General features: G+C 40.0%; 1 protein-coding gene across 1 annotated transcript; it reads right to left on the bottom strand.

Annotated features, from left to right (window-relative positions):
• Positions 1-1156: 1156 nt before the first annotated feature.
• BUD13 (BUD13 homolog) lies at positions 1157-25340 on the bottom strand. Its single transcript, XM_065944859.1, has 10 exons — positions 25187-25340; positions 23165-23258; positions 21251-21335; positions 17444-18172; positions 15512-15816; positions 13563-13668; positions 13067-13205; positions 12550-12734; positions 12228-12309; positions 1157-1561 (listed from the first exon to the last, which is right to left on the bottom strand). Exons 1-10 carry the CDS (start codon positions 25327-25329, stop codon positions 1468-1470), a joined length of 1962 nt encoding a protein of 653 aa, XP_065800931.1. The 5' UTR covers positions 25330-25340; the 3' UTR covers positions 1157-1467.
• Positions 25341-27147: the final 1807 nt, after the last annotated feature.

The raw sequence follows: 27147 nt of genomic DNA, 5'->3' as shown, positions 1-27147 counted from the left end.
TTTCAGCTTCAGCATCAGCCGTTCCAATGAACACACAAGACTGATCTCCTTTAGGATGGACTGGTTGGATCTCCCTGCAGTCCAAGGGACTCTCAAGAGTCTTCTCCAACACCACAGTTCAAAAGCATCAATTTTTCGGTGCTCAGCTTTCTTCACAGTCCAACTCTCACATCCATACATGACCACTGGAAAAACCATAGCCTTGACCAGACAGACCTTTGTTGGCAAAGTAATGTCTCTGCTTTTTAATATGCTATCTAGGTTGGTCATAACTTTCCTTCCAAGGAGTAAGCATCTTTTAATTTCATGGCTGCAGTCACCATCTGCAGTGATTTTGGATCCCAAAAAAATCAAGTCTGACACTGTTTCCACTGTCTCCCCATCTATTTCCCATGAGGTGATGGGACCAGATGCCATGATCTTAGTTTTCTGAATGTTAAGCTTTAAGCCAACTTTTTCACTCTCCTCTTTCACTTTCATCAACAGGCTTTTTAGTTCCTCTTCACTCTCTGCCATAAGGGTGGTGTCATCTGCATATCTGAGGTTATTGATATTTCTCCCGGCAATCTTGATTCCAGCTTGTGCTTCATCCAGCCCAGCGTTTCTCATGATGTACTCTGCATATAAGCTAAATAAACAGGGTGACAGTATACAGCTTTGTCGTATTCCTTTCGCTATTTGGAACCAGTCTGTTGTTCCATGTCCAGTTCTAACTGTTGCTTTCTGACCCACATACAGGTTTCTCAAGAGGCAGGTCAGGTGGTCTGGTATTCCCATTTCTTTCAGAATTTTCCACAGTTCATTGTGATCCACACAGTCGAAGGCTTTGGCATAGTCAATAAAGCAGAAATAAATGTTTTTCTGGAACTCTCTAGCTTACAATAAGCCAATTTTCTGAGCATCATTATCCACCTCGTCCCCACTAATTTGTGACACTACCTCTATCAGATACCATGTCTCCCAATATCCATGTCCATTCTGAAGTCTAGTTTAGCAATAATTCTTATTTTCTAAATGGAAGGATCTATCACTATGAAAGTTATTACTCAACTTGCTTCCTAGATGAATGAAATATCCAACTACCAACCCCCAAAACCCCCGGTGGATCAATACTAGCTTGTATTCTTCCCCAAAACAGAATATCCAATTAAGAAAATTATTTTAAAAAAATAAATGTGTGTTTATTAAAAAAGAAATACCCTAACCAAGAACAAGCTCTGGGATACAGAGAAATCAACGTTCCTCTGAAAGCCAGCAACCGGCAGTGTCAGCGCACCTGAGATGTATGGTCCTTCGTCCAAATATTACGTCTCAAATATTCTTCTGTAGTCAAAATTGGCATTCAACAAGCTGCTGGTCTGTGTGGCCCTGATTATTAGCACAGACGACTGTTACAGCTGAATGTCTGTAACAGCTGCCCTATGTCCACTACCACAACCCACAGTCACTCCCACAGCCTCAGCAAAGTTACATATCCTCAACACTCCACTTGTAGGCAAGTTCCTCCACCGCCTTCTTGCTGGCAAGCCTGGCAAAGCGCTTCTGTTCAAATCCATTGGATCTGCAATCAAGAGATACTGATCAGCCAGAATCCTGAACTGAACATGTATGTTTGAAATAAAGAAGAGTTCACAATCTAATGAACAAAAAGGAAAGTGAAAATACTTAAGACATAAGCAACAGAATCAGAAAGACAAAATACATAATCCACCCTTTTATTAGTCCTTGTTCAGAGCCTTTTTCCCACTCATTTTGACAACTGTTTCAAATATTTACCACTCTCTAAAGGTCCAACTCATTCTCAACTGATGTCTACATATTATACTTTATCCATGCATTACACAAACATTTAGTGAATTCTTATTATACTAGGTACTGTGTCATGAAAATGAGTATAATATAGCACCTGTCCTGATATACTCAGACTAGTGGAGGAGACTGACATTTGAACAAATAATTAAAACAAAAGGCACAGGTTATGGTAGAAATATGCACTGGGTATCACAGAAGCAGAAAGGGGACCTTGCTTAGCTTGGAAGCGGGGTGGACAAGAATGATCAGAAAAGGCTTCATGGAGGGGGTCCTTATGCTAGGTCTGAAAAGACAGAGTGAAGCAAAGAGTCAGAAGGGTCAGGTGGGCATTTCAGCACACAGCACAGCAGGAGCAACAAGACGAAGGCACAAAAATAAGAAATGGTATGGTACACACAAGGAACCAAAGTCAAGTTACATGGCTGGAGCTAAAACACAAACAGAGGCCACAACATAATGAGCACTACAGGCCAGAACGCAAAGCTTAGATTTCACATAGCAAGGATAAACTCTTTTAAAAATTTTTCATTGGCGTATAGTTGATTTACAGTGTTGTGTTAGTTTCAGGTATACAACAAAGTGAACCAGTTATATATATACATATGAAATGAAAAACGAAATGAAAGTCGTTCAGTCGTGTCTGACTCTTTGTGATCCCATGGACTATACAGTCCATGGAATTCTCCAGGCCAGAATACTGAAGTGGGTAGCCTTTACCTTCTCCAGGGGATCTTCCCAACCCAGGGACCAAACCCAGGTCTCCCACTCATATATCATGTATCACCTCCTCGAGCTGGCATTCATTCCCTGATCACAATCTCCCAGGGCTGAATCTACTCTTCCTTTGTGCTCCCAAGGCATCTTGAACACCCTCTATAGTAATACTTAGCAAGCAGCACTGAAATTATCTACTTGTCTGTCTTCTTCTGTAGACAGAAAGTGAGTTGGCGTGCTCCAGGACCATCTTTTACTAATTGTGAGACCCTGGCCCCTAGTACACAGCTGCTCATGTTATAACGTGCACTGTTACTGAACACTTAGTGATGGGGATGACAGGTTTCCCCCTTTCTTCAGGCCTTATGTAAGGGATGAGTTGGGTGAGTAATGAAAGGCTCAGTAAGAAGGGAAGCTTATTAAGAATGGCATCATCTCCAACCTTAGAAGCATGCATGGTGTTCTAGAGCCCAAGGAAACCACTGCTTCTTGCCTGAGGAATAACTACTTAAGAGAATCAACAATAATATGATCATACAAACAAAGGTCCTATGAATAACAGACATAACCCTAAATAGAATCAAAAAAGCAAACTGCAAAAGATCTTACAGTGGAAAGAGCTTTAGACTAAAGCATCAGATGTCCCAGGTCTAATTCCAGCTTTTTCAGGTGAGCTGAAAAACTTTTAAGTAAGTTGTGAAACTTATCAGGGGCTCAGTTTCTCTTTAAATAATGTTAAGTTAGATTAACTGACCTTATGGGTTTTCCTAACTACAACATACTATAGATCTGTTCTAGAAATATTCACTTGGCAAAAATAGACAAGAGTAGAAAAGGCAATGAAAGAATTAATAATCAGAAATAAAGCAAGGGTGAGAAAGAAAACTAAAAAGGAAAACTCTAGGAGAAAATATGAAAAGTGTAGGAAAAGTACAGGGAGAGATGGAGACAAATTATACCAGTAAAAAACCAGGTCAAGGAGAGTTCTAAGTTTTGGGTCCAGAAATTTGAAAAAATAGAGAAAAAAAAGAACTCGGTATAGCAGGGAATATCTTTAGGGTTGTGGCTATAAAAAGATCTACTTCTGGCTACACAGCAAATGAGTATTCTGAAAAATCCTCCTGCTACCAAACAGCTGACATACAACATCCTGCAGACCAAAGCAGGAAACAAGCCTGAAGCCACAGCCAACCTGACAGTACTTGCCAGTGTCAGGAACTAGAGCTCTGGGTTTAGACGGCAGCTTGAGGGACAGAAGATGATGCCTTAGGCCCACATACAGCAGCACCGCAGATTCCAATCACGGCAGGGAACTCAAGCAGACTAACCTGCTCTCAGGGAACAATTATAACATCTGGACAAAATAAAAAGATACAGTATGTGAAGTACTTGAAGGCATGAGTGACCAAAAGCAGGCAGAACTTGAGTGGGAGTTTACTGTGGGAAGAGATTTGTGAAGCTTTTTGCTGGAGGGCGCTTCCCAAACTGCACAGCTCATGGAGGCAGAAGGCCACAGGCTTACTGGCTTTAGGTGTGAGAGCAAAGTGGGCAGAGCAGCCAGAAAACCAGGGACAAAACACTGAACAGGAGGAAGCTTCCAACCCAGTCTATATACAAACTGCACCCAAATTTTCGGCGAACAGCTAACCTGTGCTTGCACAGGGGGAACCCCAATGGGCCCCCTGAAAAAGCAGCAGCTGGAAACTAAAGAACTGAGCAGGAACTCAGCTGCTGCCCACTATGAAGGAGATAAGTGAGTTCAAACACAGTCAAGTTAACTGTCTGCTGAAATAAAAATCAACACACCTCAAAGGAATTACTATAATTTAAAGTCTCCACAACGTATCATTCAAAATGTCCAGCATAACATTTTAAAATGACCAGACATGTAAAGAAACAGTAAAATGTGATCAAACTCAAGAAAAACTATGAATAGAAACCAATGCTGAGATAACCCAAATGTTGCAATTAGCAGACAGGACTTCAAAGCACGAATTATAAATATTCTCAAGGGAAAATAAATTGATTCACAATGAACGAATAGGCAGGAAATCTCAGCAGAGAAATATGTCAAATGGGAATTCTAGAGTTGAAAAATAAACTAGCTGAAACAAAAAATTCAGTGTATGAGTCTAATAAGCTGAAGATGGCAGATGAGTCAATCAACTTAAAATGAGATCAATACAAATTATTTCATCTTAAGAACAGAGAGGAAAATCATGATAGAAAAATGAACAGGACTTCAGACAACTGTGGCACAATATCAAATAGTGGAAACAGTACAATTGAAGAAGGGAAAGTGGTTTTAAAAAAATAATAACTGGGCAAAAAAATAGCCGAATGTGAAAAACATGGACTCATAAATCAAAAAACTCAACAAACTCAAAAAAGGATCAACACAAAGAAAAACCATACGTAGGTACATCACAATCAAACTGCTGAAAACTAAAGACCAAAAGAAAATTCTGAAAGCTGCCAGAGAAAACCAATATGTTATAATGTGTGTATGTTGAGGTTGGGGGGAGTGGGACAATGAAACAAATTGACTTCCAATTGGAAACAATGGTGGCCAGAAAGTGATCAAAGATCTTTAAAGAGCTGTCACTGAAGTCTAGAACTGTCAATCCAGAGATCCATGTGTTGGTCTGAAACCTCAGGAGTTTCCTGGGTGTAATCTGAAACTGGCTCGCATACATGGAGGAGAAGGAAAGACCAAAGAAAGAGGCAGACCAGTCCAGATTGGCAGGTGGCAGGTTTAATAAGCAAGGGAATTTACATAAAAGGTTTTTTGTCTTGGGCAACCCCACCAAAAAACAGATCTCTGTACCTGCCTCTCAGAACTTTAAATGTTTATACAGAGCCCTTATGGGTTCAGTCACATATTCAGTCCAGACGATCTCAACACCCTATTCTCTCAAGGCTGCATCCTTGAAAACGCTACAGTATGGGAAGAGTAGGCATGATGTAAGTTCCAAGGACAGGGGAGAGATAAGGGCCTCCAACTGCCTGCGTCCAGTTTATGGGTCAACCAGTGGACACATCCTCTCAATAACCTCCTCCAATGCAGCCAGTGAAACAATCCTTCAGCAACGAAGGTGAGAAAAAGTTCTCTGATTTAATTAACAGAACTATGCCAATGCCACCTCCTGGCTTTGATAATGTACTATGGTTATACAAGATGTTATTATCATTGGGAGAAACTGGCTGAAGAGTACACTAATAATACGTTTTTCAGGTTTTTCTGAGCCCAAGACTTTTCTAAAATTAAAGTTTTTAAAAAAAAAAAAGGTGAAATAAAGACATTTTCATTTCAACAAAACTGTATGTGTTGCCAATGGATCTGCACTGAAGGAGTATTAAAATTTCCTAATTTCTTTAAGAAAAAAAGACCACCACCAGAAACGGTAACTATATGAGCAAATACTAACAACTACACTTTTTTTCTTTGGTTTTCTCAGTTTCTTTAAAAATACACAACTGCAAAGTAAAAATTTTACCACTGTATTATGGGATCTATTATATTTTTAAAGTAATATGTATGAAAATATGTACTTTTTATGCACAGTTTCAAAGAACAGCAAGGATAGATAAGAAGGCCTTCCTAAGTAAACAAAGCAAACAGATAGAGGAAAACAACAGAATGGGAAAGTCTAGAGATCTCTTCAAGAAAATTTGAGATACCAAGGGAACACTTCATGCAAAGATGGACACAATAAAGGACACAAATGGTATGGACCTAAAAGAAGCAGAAGATATTAAGAAGAGGTTCCAGGAATACACAGAAGAACTATACAAAAAAGATCTTCATGATCCAGATAACCATAATGGTGTGATCACTCACCTAGAGCCACACATTCTGGAATGTGACGTGGGCCCTGGGAAGCATCACTATGAACAAAGCTAGTGGAGGTGATGGAATTCCAGCTGCACTACTTAAAATTCTAAAAGATGATGCTGTGAAAGTGCTGCACTCAATATGTCAGCAAATATGGAAAAGTCAGCAGTGGCCACAGGACTGGAAAATGTCAGTTTTCATTCCAATCCCATAGAAAGTCAATGCCAAACAATGTTCAAACTACCGCACAATTGCACTCATCTCACACGCTAGCAAAGTAATGTTGAAAATTCTCTAAGTGAGGCTTTAACAGTACATGAACCGAGAACTTCCAGATGTTCAAGCTAGATTTAGAAAAGGCAGACAAACCAAAGATCAAATTGCCAACATCCATTGGACCACAGAAAAACCAAGAGAGTTCCAGAAAAACATCTATTTCTGCTTTATTGACAACGCCAAAGCCTTTGACTGTGTGGATCTCAACAAACTGTGGGAAATTCTTCAAGAGGCGGGAATACCAGACCACCTTACCTGCCTCCTGAGAATCTGTATGAAGGGCAAGAAGCAATAGTTAGAACCAGAATTGGAACAACAGACTGGTTTCAAATAGGGAAAGGAGTACGTCAAGGCTGTATATTGTCACCCTCCTTATTTCACTTCTATGCAAGGTACATCACACAAAATGCTGGGTTGGATGAAACACAAGCTAGAATCAAGACTGCTGGGAGAAATATCAATATCTCAGATATGCAGATGACACCACTGTAATGGCAGAAAGTGAAGAGGAACCAAAGAGCCTCTTGATGAAGGTAAAAGAGGAGAGTGAAAAAGCTGGCTTAAAACTCAACATTCATAAAACTTAATATCATGGTATCTGGTCCCATCACTTCATAGCAAACAAATGGGGAAACAATGAGACTTTATTTTCTTGGGCTCAAAAATCACTGCAGATGTTATCTGTAGCCACGAAATTAAAAGACGCTTGCTTCTTGTAAGAAAAGCTATGACCAACCTAGACAGCATATTAAAAAGCAGCGACATTACTCTGCCAACAAAGGTCCATCTAGTCAAAGCTATGGTTTTTCCAGCAGTCATGTATGGATGTGAGAGTTGGACCATAAAGAAGGCTGAATGCCAAAGAATTGATGCTTTTGAACTGTGGCGTTGGAGAAGACACTTGAGAATCCCTTAGACTGCAAAGATATCAAACCAGTCAATCCTAAAGGAAGTCAATCCTGAAAATTCATTAGAAGGACTGAAGTTGAAGTTGAAGCTCCAATACTTTGGCCACCTGGTGAGAAGAGCCGACTCATTAGAAAAGACCCTGACGCTGGGAACGATTGAAGGCAGAGGAAGAAGGGGACAACAGAGGACGAGATGGCTGGATGGCATCACTGACTCAATGGACATGAGTTTCAACAAGCTCTGGGAGACGATGAAGGACAGGGAAGCCTGGTGTGCTGCAATCCATGGGGTCACAAGGAGTCGGACACGACTGAGTGACTGAACAACATGAAAATAATAGTAACAAAAACATATTAAGTGGAAATACAGTGTTGCAAGATTCTTACATTTCATGTGAAATAAAACAATTACAACTGTCATTAGGCTATGATAAGTTAAAGATATATATTGTAATCCTTACAGCAAAAACTAAAAAAAAAAAAAAAAAATTGCAGAGGTATAACTAAAAGGAAAACAAAGTAATTAAGGTTCAAAACTAAATCCACACACCTAAAATCTAAACACTGACAATATCAAATTCTGGATAGGTTATGGAGCAACAGAAATCCCCACGCTTTGCAGTAATGTAAAATGATACAGCCACTTTGGAAGACAACTGGCAGTATCTTATGAAAGTGAACATAATCTCAACAAAACAAAATAGCAATTTTTGGGTATTGACCCAAGTAAACTGAAAACTATATCCACATTAAAAGCCATACATGATTGTTTACTGCAGCTTTATCCACAATGTTAAAAACCAGGAGCAACCAAGATGTCCTTCAACTGGGGAATAAACAGACTGTGGCATACCCATACAATGCAATACTACTCAGTGATAAACAAGGAATGAAGTACTGATTCATTCAAGAACACAGATGAATCTTAAATGCATTTTGCTAAGTGCAAAAAGTCTGACTCAAGCATTGGTGGTATAGTGGTTAGCATAGCTGCCTTTCAAAAAGTCTGACTCAAAAGGTTACATCCTGTATGATTCCATTCATGTAACATTCTGGAAAAGATAAAATTATAGGGATGGAAAACAAGAGCAGAAATTACAATGGGTTGGTGGAGGAGGAATAAGTAACTAAAAGGTGACTTACACAGGAAATTTTAAAATGATGACTCTACTCATTTGTCAAATCCAACAGAACTTACACCAAAAAGAGTAAACACTAATATAAGTAAATTATAAAAGAAAAAAATTACCCAGGATATCTGGGGGTGGGGAGGGGACTGACTCTTTATGTCTACACATAAAAGAACTACACATAAATCCATGCTTAGATGGTAAATGAGTTTCTCATTTCTAAATTTCTCAATTTTGAAATTGTTTTATGTGCATCTTGGGATAAGCAAAATGAATAGTGGATAGTGGGTGCCCCTTTCTCAATGTTGGGGAGGGAATTTATAGGTAAGGAAAAAAGAAAGGTAATACTTGGTTAGAGTCAGTTACATCAGTATGAACTCATATTTATATATGCATATATTTAACATACTTCCAGATGGACACAGAAACAATTATAAACATGTGTGTATACACACATACAGACTACTATACATGCATTACCTAGCTCTGTCTGCTGAGAGGATCTAGAAGCAATGACACTCCAGTAATAAAAAGCATTCTAGCAGTTATATCTTGGTTTCCAAATACCATTCTCCATTAAAAGCTGCCAGGGTTTCTTAGAGAAATGGCAATTCTTTAGGGCTGGGGCAGAAAAAATATAAGGAAGTAAAAGAATGCTCAAAAAGGAAATGGCTGGGGCAGTGAAAGGGACACCTGACAGAATTTCCAGTATTCAAGGAATGGAACAAAAAAGATAACATAAGCAACAAAATAAATAATATACCACTAGATTACAGTACAAAGTATAATATACATGAGTCCATACTAATATAAATAAATGATTGAACAAATAAATGGGGAGGTAAAACAGATCTTCCTTACAGAAAATATCTAAATAAAACATGGAGATACCCTTCCATAGTTCTTCTGAGTATAAGCTAAACTCAGCGACTCACTTCCAAAGCAGAGAGTATAAAAGAAAAAGAAGAGTAATTTTAAAGTTGAGAAACCTGGCAAACACTCACTATCTTAACCAAGTGATCCCGGTTAACATTACTAGTGATGTCATGTGGGTATCATGTAACCCCTAAAACGACGTGATGAGAAGGACATTTCACTACTGTGGAATTCTCTGCAAAAACCCATAACGTCCAGGCTAACCATCAGAAAAACATCAAACAAACTCAACCGAGGAACATTTCACAAAAACACCTGACAGTACCCCCACAAAACTGCTAAGGTTACAAAAAGCAGAAAGACGGAGAAACTGGTGCAGAGCAGGAGACACAGAGGAGACAGGACACTGAGCATGGTGTGGTGCACGGAAATGCATCCTTGAACAGAAGAAGAAAACTAACAGAAAGCTGATGAAGTCCAAATAAAGTCTGGCACACTAATAATATGTTAATATTGGTTTCCTAGATTTGATTACTGTATCATGATAATATGGTAACAAAATTAGATAAGGTATGTATAAGAAATGTTTGCAAATTTTCTATATATATAAAACTATTCCAAAACAGATAGAATACAAACATTTTTTCAAAACACTACCCCCAAACAACTGCAAAGTACACATTATCTTTAAGTGCAAATGGGGTATTCACCGAGGTAAACCATATACTGGGCCACTAAACATGTCTTAACAAATTTAAAAAGATCAAAAATTATAGCATTAATTTCAAAATATTAGACTATATTCTGTAACTTCAATGGAATTACATTGGAAATCAATAAGATAGCTAGACTAGTCTAAATGTTTTGAATTCTAAAATACACTTCTAAGTAATTCATGGGTCAAAGAGTGAACCAAAAAGAAAATCAGAAAATATTTTTAACAAATCCAACATACATTCCTGAAAACAGACTTTCCTAAACCAACTGGGAACAGAAATTTCTCAATTCAATAAAGGAAATTTATCCCCCCACCAAAAAAACCACAGTTTATAAAATTTAATGGTAAAAAAACTGAATGTTTTCCTCCTAAGGTTAGAAACAAGGTAAATGATGTCTGCTTTAACTACTTCCACTCAACATATGCACTGGAAGTTCTAGCTAGTGTAATAACGCAAGAAAAAGAAACAAAAGACATCTGGATTGGAAAGGAAGAAGTAACACTGTCTATATTCACAGAAGACTCATTCCTCAAGGTTCAAAATCTGGTAGAAGCTACAAAAAGCCATTGTATGAAGTGACCTTCACTTCAAGGAAAGTGGCTGATATAATATTGGGTTGTTACTAATGATAAAATTGGAGCTTTAGAGCATACATTAGAATTTTTTTAAACTTTAGCTTTGGTGACATGGTTAACAAACTACCACGGACTCCTTTAGCTTCCAGTTATTTAAAGATTTTCTGTGATGAGATCAAAGTTAATGTTAGTATATAATCATTATCTGATATTGTACATAAAATATGTCAACATTTGAAAGGCCTGAAAAACTCAGCAAATCAATGAACAGTAGATGATGCTATAAAGTCATGCATGAGTAAAAGATCAAGACAAAGTAGAGAAAAGATCAATAAATTTTAATCTAACAGAATGAAAAGATTTTTGATATGGTTTCTGATTCTATATTACAAGTAATCATTTAGAAACTTATTGAGTTTTTGTGGAATATTAAAAAAAAATCTAATACACCTTCCTTTCCTAACTACCTGTGTATAAATTTGAATTTTCTTCCTATATTTCAACTAAACATATTGCAACAGACTAAATCCCAATGTATTCTATTAGCCCAGACATTAATGAGATTTGTAAAAATGCAAATCAAAGCTATTCTTCTCACTTTTTCATTCAGAAAATATAGTTATTTTTCTTTAAAAGCAGGGTAAATATGCTATTGTAATGGCTTTTTTAAAAGAATAAATACTTTTAAAACTATTTAATTTCTCATATGGTAAATATTAACAGATATAACCCACATAAAACTTCTTGGAGTCCTAAATAATCTTTAAGAGCATAAAAGGGTCTTGAGATTACAAAGTTTGAGAGTCACTATGCTACATGATAGAACTATGTTCTTTAGCAGGCAAGAGATGGAATCTAACAGGAAGTAGAGGGACTGACTGCAGATAGAGGCACATACAATTCACCCACGATAGCATACAGAAAGTTAAGTGCATGTGGGTACAGACGTGGGTAGGTGAACAGATAAGGCAGGAGGGGTCAGTGCAACACTACAAGAGACTCACTCCTAAGGCAGTGAAGAAAAGGTTCAAGGGCTACACTTTAAAGATACAATATACAGAAGGCTACAGACTAGCACCCTTCACTCAATCCTCTCTAAACCTTAGAGAATATCACCAGAAGTGACCAACATCAAAAAAAAGGTATCTATCTGGACCACCTCAGTTATTTACCCAGAGCTTTAAAAAGCTTTGAAAAGGAAAAGAGGCGTGTTATGAGCATGGGAAATGGGATTTGAGAAACAGAAGCAAGTAAACAGCACACTACTAACCTCGTAATTAGAGCAGAGAATAAGGCAGAGTGTACAATGATTTGAGAACAGTCAGGGAAGGTTAGGGTTACAAGGAAGAGAAAACAAAACTGCAGGAAATATTCAGGCTTACCTGTCCACTCCATCCCAGCGATACCCTGGCCAGATATTGAATCTGTTGGGAGGGGGTGCAGGGCCACTGTAGCGAGGTCTCACTAAAGATAAGAGAGAGAGAAAAGTTAGTTATCTATGTAATTTAATTCAGAGCTGAATGGCAGTGAGGAAAAAAAAATTTATACAGAAATCTCTGATCGACTTCAACTTAAATTCCCAAATACAAGGAATCTGAAATTATACGGGAAAGCCTTCTTTGCACGTATTTATGTATCATCACTCTAATGATTCTCTCTCTTCACATACATCACCTCTATCTCTGATGATCCCAGAAGGCTCACCTTTCTTATTCTTGTTCTCCTTGGCCTTATTCTTCTTGATAAAGTTGGCCATGGGGTCCCCCTCTCTTTCCTGTTCTCTCAGCATCCGATCCAGATCTTCATCATCAATATAGCGGGCCAGAGGCTTTTGCATTTCCTTCACTGCATCCTCCACATTTTGTTGCTGCTGCCGGGTCTGGGCAAGCCTGGACAAAAACAACCAGGAGTGTCTGCTATCCTGTTTAACATCTCCACTCTTACACTGAGATGGACCATACTGCTACACGTGGAGAGCCTCCTCTTCCTAGCAGTCTAGGGCAAATACTGAAAAAGGTAACATTCCCAGAATACCAACCAGAAGTGTGAAATACGTCAGTATGCAGGAAGCAGACTGGGCACCCTGAAGTTCCCAGTCCTGAAAACAGCTGTAAATGCAGAACAATGAACTAACTGGTCAGAACAATGAACTAACTGGAGAGGAGAGAAATTACTTCCTCCAGGAACTGCAGTCTCATGTTCCTTTCAGTGGCTCTCTTACCCTTTGCCCCACTGAGCATACAGCTCATCTCTCTCCGAGTCCTTCTCTGCTTTTCTCCTCTGCTCTAAACGCTCCAGTTTCAAATTCCTCTTACGACCAGACTTATCTCGAAATACAGTTTCAGCATGTTGGAATTCAGCTGCAAAGGAAAAGTACACTTTTAAAGATAAACAAAAAGTGTCAAAATCAGAAATAACATTCTAACAGCTGAAATCAACCACTTAGTGTTCTGATGAAGGATAAGAACTTTCACAGCCAGACCACAAGTAGTCCTTACCAACATCTAAGTGCATATTGGTGATGATTCTGAAAATTAACATTTTTTAAGAAGGAAAAGATCCACTTGAATCCAATGAGAAGTTAAAACAAAGCAGAAAACCAGAGCTGAAATTTGATAGCAATTAAAATTTTTAAATATCAGATAAATAAGCTATATTTTTTTTAAAAGTAAAAGCTACATGAGCCTCAACTGTTCTCTGTACTTTCACATTTTTACCTTCAAATGCCATGGTCTCTTGGTCCCGTTTCTTGAGCTCCTGCTGCTCTCGCTGTATGTCAGTTAACACCAACCCAGTTTTAGCCCCAGAATACATGTGTGCAGCCTATGCAATGGAAAAGGGAGCATCCAATATTAATGAGACAATGTGGCAACAGGCTCCGTGGGTGTACACAATTATGTCTGAGGATCAGCAATAACCAAACCAAAAATGCTACCTTATATTCTCATTATCAACCATAGGATTGGCAAAATAGAAGAAATAAAACTGAATTTCATGGAAAATTAACAGTACTGCTAAGTTTAAGAGCAAACAAAAACGCAAACCAAAAATTTACTAAAGGGAAGGCTGAAAAAAGTGAAAGTTTTAGTCGTTCAGTCATGTCCAACTCTTTGTTAACTCCATGGACTGTAGCCTGCCTGGTTCTTCTGTCCATGGAATTCTCCAGGCAAGAATACTGGAGTGGGTAGCCATTCTCTTCTCCAGGGAATCTTCCTCACTCAGGGATCAAATTCGGATCTCCTATACTACAGGCTGATTCCTAACCATCTGAGTCAAAGGGTAGGCTAAGCATCTGTATCTTGGACTTTTCAGCGTATAAACTGCATACATGAAGACTCTCAGGTCACCTGCTCAGAAACCTCTATCAAGCTCTGAGCCCTTCAGTAGAGATCAACACTGATAAAATATTCCCTTTAAACCACAAAGTCAAGCAAACCTATCAATTTCAAACCTGAAATTGTGGCTGTATTTCAGGATAACGACGAGATATGGCCAAATTCAAACTTTTTACTAAAACCCACCCTGTATCAAAATAATAAACCACCCCACAATCAATGTATATAAATTATATCCTAATATCCTTAGGCGATGTGCTAGGGACTTCCCTGAGGTCCAGTGGTTTTCAATCCTTGGTTGGGGAACTGAATAAAGATCCTGCATGCCATGTGACATGGTCAAAAAAAAGCAATGTGCTAAAATCTGATTGATATTAAATTGTCCATGGACTAAGCAGATACATAAAAATGTCACGGGGTCCAGCTGAAACACTGACCTCACTCCATTCCCCACATCCTGGGTTAGGGACTGACTGGTCCACCCTACCAGGACCACAGGGACTAGAAGAGACTTACCTGAAAAGTCTGTGTTGGAGGTAACATGCACATCACAGGCTCTTTCTTAACCAACTCACTAGAATAACATTTCTTTTTACTCTTTTTCTTTTTTGGTTTTTGGAATAACCTTTTTGTACTAGTAGTGGTGTTCTTCACAACACAATTACTTGGGGTTCATGTGGATTTTGTTAATTCAGCCTTCATCACAGATTTAAAATAATACAAAACACTTACTTCCCAGGCGATGTAATTTCTAAAAGTCGTTTTATATTTTAAATGCCTCTCTTTAAGCTCTGGATACAAAGACCTACAGTCCAATTTATAATAGTAAATGGCTTACACTAAATGCTTACTTTGTCCCAGGCCCTGGGCTAAGAGTTTTACTTACACTACCTCATTTAATTCTCAAAAAACCTGAAGTATGTACTACTATTATCTACATTTTAAAGATGAAGAAGCTGAGACTTAAGAGATATTAAGTATCTTGCTCAAATCTCACATAAGTAGAATTCCATGTGTGATCGGTTTGACATAAAGTTCATGCTCCTAACTCCATTCTGTAAACTACATTCTCAGTTTGTTCATAAGAAATAGAAAGTTTTGTTTAAACTATTAAAATGAGATTTGTGGAACTGAGAGAATATAAAGGCAGATGCTATTTAGGAAATCTGCTACTTGCCAGTTCCCCTGGGCTGGGTTAGGTAGTCTTCAGAGAGAAGAAAAGAGCTCTAGAGGTGCTATGCGCTAGATTTCTCCGGCTTGGATCTCTGAGACCTGTACAGAGCTAGAAGATGAGTTACTCTAAACCAAGACATGGCTCCTGAAGCGCTCACCTTCTTTCCCAGAGGCTGACTCCTTCGAGGTGGAGACAGATCAGAATCAGAAGATTTGGCCCTCTGCTTTCTCCTTGGTGGAGAGAGGTCAGAATCAGAGCTCCGATGCCTAGGTCTATTCCGCGGAGGTGACAGATCAGAATCGGAATCCTGGGGCCCTGAACTGTGTTTGTGCCGTGGGGGAGAAAGATCTGAATCAGAGGTTTTCCTACTGTCACCTAGGTAGGAAGAAGAGTCCAAGGTGTGACTCTGATGTTTCCTGGGTGGAGAGCTTGTGTGATGTTTCCTATGGGTGGGGGAAGAGCCTAGAAATTGAAGAGTAAAGATGTTAATCCCCTTGGCAGAATCTAAAAAAGAATGTACCAGGCTAAAGTTCAACATTCATTTAGTCCTCTTGTGAGGAACTATCACTAACCTAAACATAAGTACACATGACAAGGGAGAAGAGCAAAGTCAGAGATAACTTTTAAAACTAATGGGTGGGGTTCTATTCCCAAGTTAGTAGTTACTGTGACTAGCACGAGACATCTCAACATCCTCATCTGTGCCATATTTATCCACATATAAGAGGCCAAAACAAACTGAACTCAGGGCTCAGTAGCATTGTTAGTCGCTCAATCATAGCCGACTCTTTGCAACTCCATGGACTGTAGCCTTCCAGGCTCCTCTTCCATGGAATTTTCCAGGCAAGAATACTGGAGTGGGTTGCCATTCCCTTTTCCAAGGGATCATCCTGATCCAAGGGACTGAACCCAGGTATCCCACAGTGCAGGTAGATTCTTTCACTATCTGAGCCACCCAGGAAGCCCTAGCAAGTTAAGATGACCTAGAATATATTCTGGGTTTCCTGGTGGCTCAGATGGTAAAGAATCTGCCTGAATGCAGGAGACCCAGGTTTGACCCCTGGGTCAGGAAGATCCCCTGGAGGAGGAAATGGCAACTCACTCCAGTCTTCTTCTGGAGAATTCATGAACAGAGGAGCCTGGTGGGCTACGGTCAGAAAGAGTCAAACACAAGTGAGTGACTAACACACACACACATACACAGAATATATTCTGCTGTCTTTTGACTAAAACATAACAATGTATTTGAATTAAAAATTAAAGCAGTACCTAGGGACAAAAGATGGAGCAAACAAATTTCATCGCACAGGTGAGCCCTAGACATAGGCATCACAAATCACCTCCCCCAAAGGCAATCTGCAATACGTATCAACAGTCCTATAAGCAAAGAACCCCTCCCTGAGCCAGTAAATCAACTTCTACTTTGTTTCCCAGGAAACATATCTAAAAGCACTTCAATTCCCAGGAAGTCTGTCTAGAAATAGATACGGAAATAATCCAGAACAGAGCAACAGTTTACGTATAAGGATGTTCATTATACAATTACAGAGGAAAAGGTTTAGAAATAACCTAAAATATGCAATATTAGGGGAATGGTTAATGGAACACCAATAAAAATTATATTTTAACAAAGAGATATTTTATGACTCAGGAAAGATAATGCTAAGTGAAAAAACCAAGCAAGATTACACATGCAACACTTACTTACTGCCTAGACAAGTCTCAACTACATCAAAAATGACTAGAAAAAAAAACTAAAAGAACACTGGCCACAAAAGAGAGACTGCCTCTGACTGGACAGAATTTTGTGTGATCTTTTTCTACATTTCTATACATTACAAAGTTTCTGCAACAAACATGTAGTATTTTCATGAGGTGGGGAGAATGAACAAAAAAATACGTAAAAACTTCCACCCTACTACTGTTAATCCTTAACTCTCCTCAGCCCAACCTCTTACCATTTCCCTCCAGTTTTTAAAACCCCAAAGCTCCATTCTCACTTCTAAAGACCACAAATACCCAGTAAAGCACCTAAAAGACCCAAAAGAAAGCACTCTGGGAACAAGTCCCCCTGTGGACAAATGCTCACCTTTAGAATCATGCTGCTTACTTCCAACATGGGATGTTGCTTGCTTTTTTCGTGAAGGAGAGAGGTCTGAGTCATACTCATATTTGCTATTCTTTGGGAGTGATGGATGAGAAGGTCCTGGCCCCTTCCGATGTGGAGAAATTTTGCTTGAGCTTTCTGGGGCTTCACTGCTTTTGGTTCTGGGCAGTGAGTGAGGAACATGAGAAGCCAAGTCAGTGGAATTATGATGGGCCCTCCTGAGCTGTGATCTATCCAGAGAGTCAAGAGTCCTTCTAGGTTGAGCTGTGTCAGGGGAGCAATTACGGGCCCTTCTGGCGGGAGAGAGATCTGAGGAACTGTGGTAGGCCCTCCTAGGAGGAGATGAATCTGGGGTGTCATGACGGGTCCTCCTAGGAGGAGATGGATCTGGGGTATCATGACGAACCTTCCTAGGAGGAGAAGAATCCGGAGTGTCATGACGAACCTTCCTAGGAGGAGATGAATCTGGGGTGTCTTGACAGGCCTTCCTAGGAGGAGATGAATCCGGGGTGTCATGACGGGCCCTCCTAGGAGGAGATGAATCCGGGGTGTCATGACGAACCTTTCTTGGAGGAGATGGATCTGGAGTGTCATGACGAACCCTTCTAGGAGAAGATGGATCCGGGGTGTCATGACGAACCTTCCTAGGAGGAGATGAATCCGGGGTGTCATGACAGAACTGTCTGTGTGAGGGTATATCTTCACTGTGGCCTAAACACAAATGGCAAAGAATTAGATAGATTCCCATAAATGCTCTGTCATCCCTATAACCAAAGTTTCAAAAAACACCCCAGCAGGATACATCTCAAAACTACTAAGAAAGCCCAAAGGTATGCACAGCTACTTCACGGCAGTAAAGCAGCACTCATGAATATCCTAAGAGAAACTGCTCACATTTGCCTAACAGGTCATAAATCTGCAAGGCACTTTAAATGTATTTTTCATGTTGTATCTTGTTAGGTAAGCAGGGCAGGTATCCTTGTTTTTACAGACCTGAAAACAGAGACCCTAAGAAGCTAAGTGGTTTCCTACCTAGGGGTCACTGCTACTAAGATGAAGAGACAGGCTAGAACCCCAACCTTCTAATCCCAATCCAATGTTCCTCCCCAACACTTATTTGTATGGAATTCTCCATGAGAAGCTCCCACTGATATTTAACTTAGGCAATTCACAATTTGCACCCACTCTTCTCTCAAAAGGCAAACTGAATAATTCTGTGACACATCAAAATGAAATCCTGTGAGCTAACATTAATCCATGCCATTGTGCTCCTTATTAAAAGCAGCAAGAGCACCAGAAAGAAAGAATGATCGGCACTTTACTGATCACCTGCTACATGCCCATGTCTATACAGATTATTTCATTTAATTCTCACAACAAGCCTAGGAGATAAATATTGTTCTCCTCATATTATAGATAAAGAAGCTGATACTCACAAAGACTAAGTAATTTGTCAAAATCATATTGTTAGTAAGTGGTGAAATGAATATCCAAACTCAGATCTGTCTGACTCCAGAGTCCACAAACAATCTTTAAAATGGAAGCAGTTTGAGACTTTTGATATTCAAAGACATAACAGAATGAAATGTTTATAGCAAATCCACAGAGTGACTAAATCAAGTTTCTCTTCTCCTCCTATCTCTTATCATTGAGCTCCCTAAGCAAATATAAACAACTAAAAGTTGAGTGGGATCCAATGATATTTGTTAATGGGTGAATTAAACAAGTCACCTCCTTTACTTTGGAGAATAGGCTCCTCTGACCAGAATCCACCCCTCAGAGAAAAGTAATGATATCTGTAGGGTGTATGCACTCGAGATAAGTTGTTTCAGTCATGTCCGACTCTTTGCAACCCTATGGACTTTAGCCCACCAGACTCCTCTGTCCATGGGACTCTCCAGGCAAGAATACTGGAGTGGGTTGCCATGCCCTCCTCCAGGGGATCTCCCTGGCCCAGGAATCGAGCCTGCATCTCTTCTGTCTCCTACAGGGCAAGAGGGTTCTTTACTTGCGCCACCTAGGAAGTACCTGACAGTAAATCTAATCCACATAGTTGATAAATCCCATGATATTTATAAAAAGCTAGAGGTATAACCCTCCCAGACTTCAGACTATACTACAAAGCTATAATAATCAAAACAGCATGGTCCTGGAACAAAAAGAAGAATATAGATCAATGGCACAGAATACAGAGCCAGAAATAAACCCATATACCTATGGTCCATTAATCTATGACAAAGGAGGCAAGAATATATAATGGAGAAAAGACAGTCTCTTCAATAGGTGGTTCTGAGAAAACTGGATAGTCACATGCAAAACAATGAAATTAAAACATTCCCTCACACCATATATAAAAATAAACTCAAGTGGTTCAAAAACCTACATGTAAGCCCTAAAACTACAAAACTAGTAAAGAATACATATAGGTGGAACATTCTTTGACATAAATCATAACAATATTTTCTTAGCTCAGTTTCCTTAGGCAAAAGAAATAAAAGCACAAATAAACAAATGGGACCTAATTACACTAAAAGCTTTTGCACAGCAAAGGAAACTATCAACAAAATAAAAGACAAGTTAATGGAATGGGAGGACATATCTGCAAATGAAGCAACCAACAAAAAATAAAACCCAATCCAATCAAAAAACGGGAAGAAGACTTAATAGACTTAATTAGACATAATTAAATAGACATAAATAGACATAATTCCAAAGACATACATATGGCTAACAAGCACATGAAAAGATGCTCAACATTGCTAATTATTAAAGAAATACAAATCAAAACCACAATGAGGTACCACCTCACACCTGTTAGAATGGTTATCATCAAAGTCTACCAAGGGAATTTGCTGGTTGTCCAATGGTTAGGACTCTTGCACTTCCAGTGCAGGGGGGCATGGGGCTGATCCCTGGTCAGGGAACTAAGATTCTGCAAGTCATGCAGCATGACCAAAAAAAGGAATACAACATATTATTTTAAAAAAGTAAATGTAGGAGAGGATATGGAAAAAAGGGAACCCAAGTGTAAGCTGGTGTAGTCACTATGGAAAACAGTATGGTGGTTCCTTGAAAAACCAGAACAGAACCACCATGTGATGGACCAATTCCACTCCCGGGTATACATCCGGGAAAAATAAAAACACTAATTTAAAGAGATATATGCACCCCCATGTTCACAACAGCACTATTTCTAAAGCCAAGACATGGAATCAACCCCAGTGCCCAGCAAGGCAAAATTTTGGTTTAAGAAGTTGTGGGAGGGATACACACACACGAATATCATTCAGCCATGAAGAAGAATGAGATATTGCCATTTGTAGCAACATGGATGGACCTAGAGAATATCATACTAAGTGAACTCAGACAGAAAGACAAATATTGTATGACAGAATTTACATGTAGAAACTAAAAAATAACACACATGAATCTGTATACACAACAGAAACATACTCACAGACATAGAGAACACACTTATGATTACCAAAGGGGAAGGGGGAAGAACTAACTTAGGAGTATGGGATTAACAGATACAAACCACTATACATAAAATAGATAAGCCATGAGGAATTACTGCACAGGCCAGGGAACTAAATTCAATATCCTATAGTATCTTAAATGAAAAATTATCTGAAAAAATATATATACACATAACTGACTTTGCCATATACCAAGAACTAACACAATATTGTAAATCAACAATACTTCAATTTTAGAAAAAACAAAAAAAAAGATAAAAGTCTTTCCCTATTAATGAGAAATTCAGATTTATCTGTTACTGGAACTCACTCCCCAGAAGCTTCCATTTAGCACTGGAACGAAAGGCTTCCATCTGCTTTACCTCTTCTGGCCGCTCATCCACAAACTCAGCCACCTGTGGAAGTGAGAACAAAACTTGAAGGAAATCCACAGGATCTAGCCAAGCAGCAGTGCTATCTGAAGAACCTGAAGTTATGACTATTCCACTCCTAACAATACATGGCTCACAAAGACCCAAAACAGCCCTGAAGAAACAGATAGTGGTCCTCAGTTACATGTGCTCCATAAACATGTGAATGTCACTGGATGGTTTAATTATAGATCTTTCTCTGACTCATCAACTTCCCTCCAGATGTTCATTTCTTTTATTACAAACCTTTTTATTAACTTGCCTGGTGTAACAACTGCCACTCAAAGCTAAAAGCTAAACTCCTTTTACCTGTTTACCACTCCATTCAGAGTAAAAACACAGGCAGGGTTCCTGTCATACTTATCATCCATTAAGGAATTTGGACTCCTTATGAAAGCTTTACTGTAGATCACAAAGATAGTTTTTCTAGAATCCCATCAAAAAAAGTCATGAAAATGTACAAAGACTCATAGAATCTTTAAGGAATAAGACCATATTTCCTATCACCCAAATTCCCAAATAAGTCTGGAATCTTCCCTACAGTATCCTTGATAAAAGATCACTCATGTAGTCCCTCCTGACAGAGAACCAATTCACTGACAGGGAACTCATGTTACAAGGTGGTCTGCTGCATTTGGGGGCTAGAAAGTTCTTGGTTGTATTGGACCCGTATCTACCTTCCTGTAACTTCTTTCTATTCACCCAAGTTCTGACCTCTGATGCAAATGATCCTCTTTCCACATGACAGACCTACAACTATGAGCAAAGCACTGTTTTGTGCTTTACTTATATTATCTCACTCAATCTTCACAAAAGCCCTGCAAAGAAAGGCTCTACATTACTAAGAGCAAATTATGGCTCAGAGACGTAACTATCTCCTTTCCACCTTGTTTCTCAGCAATTCTGAGCAAGAGTCCCATAGCCATACCAATGCTAACTTATTTACCTATGCTTTTGACCACCTTGCTCTTACTTATCCTTCAAAACTCAATTCAGATATCTCCATCTTTCAAGGAATCTCCCATCTTCATGGGCTAAAAAATGTGCTCACTCCCTTGGGTTCTAAGAGCACTTGGCACGTATGTGAGTGGCTTCCCCATTGGCACAGCTGGTAAAGAATCCACCTGCAATGCAAGTGATGCAGGAGACACAGTTCAATCCCTGAGTCAGGAAGATCCCTGGAGAGGGAAATGGAAACCCACTCCAGTATTCTTGCCTGGGAAATCCAGGGACAGAGGAGCCTGGCAGGCTATAATCCATGAGGTCGCAAAAGAGTCAGACACAATTTAGCAACTAAACAACAACATATGTGAACTGTATCTCTGACATTCATATCGCTGAAATTATTTGAAATTCAGTCTCCCATTCTAAGGATATATGACCTCTAAAGTATAAACACTATATTCTACTAATCTACATACCTGCTGTACCTAGGCAAGAGTATACAATCTTAAAGCTTAGTTCAATCAGTAAATAAAAGGAGCAAATAACATTTCCTTTCATGGAAACTCAACAGTGTTTTTAAGGTATGTTCCAACAAATTGAACCATGGCTAATTCTAATCATAACTCTTCATCACTGACATTGAGGAATCCTGTCTCTCTATGATCAGTTCCTACTTCTAGGCAGATGGAGCCCTCCATATACAAAGACTGTATATAGGCATCATCAAAGAAAACTACTTTAAAATAGCTCCTGGAAAATGTCACCTCTTCTCTGACCTTAACTTTCCTCCTTACTATCTACCCTGCATTGGGAGCTGAGATTAAGAGGCTTGCATTTCAAAGTCCTCAGAGCCTCAAAAAGATACATACCACAGGCAAATCTCCGTCATCTTCCTCTTCTTCCTTTTCTGCTTTAGTGGTTGAGATAGATGTCCAGCTCACGTCATCATCCACAATTCGCATTCTAAAGGTGAAAAATAAAAGACCAAAAAAAGAAGAATCATTCTTGGATAACAGCCCACAAACATTCACCTCTGGTTTTAGGCTACAGTTCAAAATCCTATAAGATCCTACAGTCCATTCTTTGCCAGTATGGCCAATTTCATCTTGCACCACTGTCTCAATTCACTACTCACTAGTCATCTTCTGATGCCTAGAATGAGCCAAATTCCTTTCCATATCAGTTTCACATATTCAGTTCCTTCCCTCTGCCTGACCTACTCTTCTTATTCTCTACTGGGAAACTCTTAGTCATTCTTAAAAGCCTAGCATATATATAAATTCCTTGAGCAGACCTTACAAAACTATTCCCCTTACCTCTTCCAACTAAGAATCCCTGTTACACATTCTTGGAGTACTTTCATTTATCACAAAGGAAATAAATCAACTAGTTGCATAATTAGTTCTTTAAAGACTGTATCCCCATTAAACTATAAGCTCCATCAGAGCAGGGACAGTGATATCTCACTCACAGTGATATCCTCACTGTGATAGATGAAGTACTCAATAAATGTTTGTTACATGGATCAACTATGAATGAGTCCAAAGAATAATGACTGCCATGATGTAAATCGTTATTATTAACAGTTATTATTTGAAAAGCCAGATTACTAGTCACAACAACCATTTAATATAAGTGATGTAATTCAATAGTACTGTGACTTTAAAGATGAAAAAACTGAGGCTTAGAGAGATGAAATAAATACCTTGTCCAAGGCCACACAACTCATAAAGTGGCACAGCTAGGACTGAAAGACTGATCAATGTTACTTTAAAGCTCAAGACAATTTCGCTACAAGGCACTGCCTCCAGGAAATCCACACAAGTCAGAGGGGTCAGAAGACAGCAAGAATAACGCAAGAACCAAAGAGTTAACTAACTAAATGGGTTAGTTCTTTGGAACTATTTGACTTTACAGGGTATATTAGTTTCTAGAGCTGCCTAACAAAGGACCACAAACTGAGTGGCTTAAAACAACAGAAATGTATTCCCTCACAGTCTGGAGAATTCAAGTCTGAAATCAAGGTGTGTGCAAGGCAATGTCCACCAGGAAAGGTTCCAGGGAAAGATCTTTCCCTGACTCTTCCAACTTCTAGTAGCCTCTGTCGGCTGCATAAATCCAGTCCAGCCTCGGCCTCCATCTTCACCTGGTAATTTTTCCCTCTAAGCCTGTTTCCGTAGCCAAATTTCTCTTTTCTTAAAAGGACACCCGTTTATACTGGACATCTTAACTAATTATATCTGCAAAGACCCTACTTGTAAAAAGTGTCATATGCTAAGGTTCTGGTTTGGAGGGGAGGGGCAGTACTCAACCCAGTACACTAGGCCGCATAAGTTTTCTCGTTTGAACAGTGGGGATAGCAAAAATATAAACTTCTTAATAGTATTATGACTCTTAAATAAAATCATGTCTAAAGTACTCACAACGGTACCAGGCACATGACAAGAACGGTATAAACGTTAGTTGTTATTGTTGGGAGTAGGAGTAGGAGTAACAGGAAGTGAGCATAGGTCAGGACCCGAGTCCTAGGCTTAGGAGAGCCCGCACGGGCAGGTTCTGTGACGCTAATATCCCAGCACAGAGCCTTTGAATTCGTTTCACCTTTATTCTCAGGACACAATACTGACTCTCTGCGGGAGAACGGGATGCTACAAAGGCGGGAAAAGACTAATAAAAGTTACAACCCGGCCTGAACACACTGGAGATACCGCCCAGGGGCGCGAGAAGCGGCCTGAGAGGGCTCTGAGCACAGGCAGGGTCAGGCTAGCAGTCAGGGGCGCGGGGCCGCCGGGGCCGCCGGCGAGGAGCCCAGCAAGAGCCGGGCCGAGGGCGGAGCGGGAAGGTGAGGGGCGGCGGGCCGCGCGGACCCCACCCCGCCAGGGCCAACTCACCCCTTGCCGCCGGCCCCGGTAGGCTTCGGCCGCTTTTTGCGACGCTTGCGGCCGGACTCAGGGCCCCCGACGACGCCGGCATCTGCCCCAGACAAGTAACGCTTCAGGTACTCGGCCTTGGAGAGCGGTGGAGCTGCCGCCATGGCAGCGGCGGGAGGCGGGTCGGGGCTAGGGACAAAATTGGTGAACGCGAAACGGAACAGCGGCGAGCTAGAGGGCGGGGCCAGGACCGGAAGTGACGGTAGTTTGGAAGTGCTGGCCGGACAGGTGCGAGTCTTGGAATCTTGGAGGGCTGAAGAACAGGAACACGCACACTCACGGGGCCCACTCTGCATCCCCTCTGACCCGGCAATTGTGTTTCTTCTCTTCGTCCTTCCATCTGCTCAAACAACTGTGCAACAAGCGCTGTTGTGGTCGCGAGGCTACATCCATGACTCCAACAAGACTTCCCCAGCAGCTTCAGAAGCACCGTAGTAGTTAGGAACATGGGCTCTGGAGTTGCAGTCCGTTTACGTTTGAGTTCTGGCTCAGTAACTTGCTAAATGTGAGAGGCCTGGGGCAAGTTACTTGACAAAATGGGGATAATAATGACATGGAACTCAATGATTAGGTGAACTAAGATAATATTACTGTGCAAAATGTTTTGAACGGGCACATTGTGTTTTAAGTAATTTTTAATATATTTAGGAGGAGAGCAATCTTCTTTAAGGGGCTTTCAAGAGAAGAATTCAGGATTCCAAACCCAGTATAATTATGATCAAAAATATGGTAGTTTCTAACCTATGTAACTTACCCGCATTTGATACCAGTTGTCCCTAGATTTTGTGCACACTCTTCCCAATGCAAAGAACCTATTGATGTTTTCAGCATGGCAAAAGAGAGAAGCTAGAGAGAATAAATTCTAACACTCAAGTTTGGGAAGATTTTTCTTCTTGAGGTTTTAAGAGCTGTACTTGAATTATCTTATTTAACCCTCACATTTCTCACGTGGTTTTATTACCTTTACCTTACAGATAGAGAACACTGAAGCTTGGAGAGATTAAGTTGCCCAACTTCACATAGAGCTAGAACATATGACCCTTGGGACTGGAGACTAAAAAAGTGGGGTGCAAGAGGTAATCCAAATTTTTTGAAAAGTAAGTTAGATTGTATATTTTACTTATCTCACCATATGCTCAATTTTTTGGTCACTGTTTTAAGGGATATATATTAGTCAATGAGGCATTATTATACTTAATAAATAAAAACACATATCTTGGGACACAGGTTCAAAAAATATACCTGATAGAACAGGTTTGAGATTACCGCCCTGAGGCCTGAACTTTAAACCACTGGAATACTGAGTGGGCACAGCATAGGCCCAGGAAGACAAGAAGGCTGAGTCTCTCAGGGCCTGTGAGAAGGGGGCACTAGCTGGAAGGCCCCATGGGTCCATTCACACCGCCTTGGCATCTAGTCCACTTTAACATATCTCAAGCTGAACTCCACAGCCCAGCGTCCTCCCTGGTGTAAGTAGGCATTGGGAAAGTCTCACAGTTCTGCTCCAGGAATGTTACCAGTAGAATCCTCTCAACCCCATCACCTCCTGCCCATTTCTGTCTTCAGATCCACCTCCAACCATTCTACTGACTACCAAATCTTAGTCTGACAAGGCCAAGCTCAGGTCTTAAGCCTACCTCACAGGGCTCAAGGATCAAATGAATTCACAACCAGTGGCATGGCCAGAGGGGCATGGATTCAATCCCTGGTTGGCCCTTTCTCTGCAGTTCCATCTAATAAGGCAAATGCCCCCCCTTCCCTGGCACTACCCAGACCCCTTCCCTGCTTGACATTCCTCCATAACATGGTGAATCATCTGACACTGTTCTTGTGGGCTTTGACAACCCCCACCCACTCTGTCAACTCTCCCCACTACACTTGAAGCTCCATGAAAGCAGAGCTTTATTTTCTTCAGTTCTATG

This window comes from Muntiacus reevesi, chromosome 9 (genome assembly GCF_963930625.1).
Source record: "Muntiacus reevesi chromosome 9, mMunRee1.1, whole genome shotgun sequence".
NCBI lineage: Eukaryota > Metazoa > Chordata > Mammalia > Artiodactyla > Cervidae > Muntiacus > Muntiacus reevesi.
Note: the sequence above shows the minus strand (reverse complement) of the source record. Positions and strands in the feature narration are given on the sequence as shown.

Coding starts and splice junctions, on each gene's coding strand:
- BUD13 (XM_065944859.1), bottom strand. CDS start 25,329: ATGGCGGCAGCTCCACCGCTCTCCAAGGCCGAGTACCTGAAGCGTTAC. Junction 23,259..25,186: donor ACCGGGGCCGGCGGCAAGGG/GTGAGTTGGCCC, acceptor TTTCACCTTTAG/AATGCGAATTGTGGATGATG. Junction 18,173..21,250: donor TAAATGGAAGCTTCTGGGGA/GTGAGTTCCAGT, acceptor ATTTGTGTTTAG/GCCACAGTGAAGATATACCC.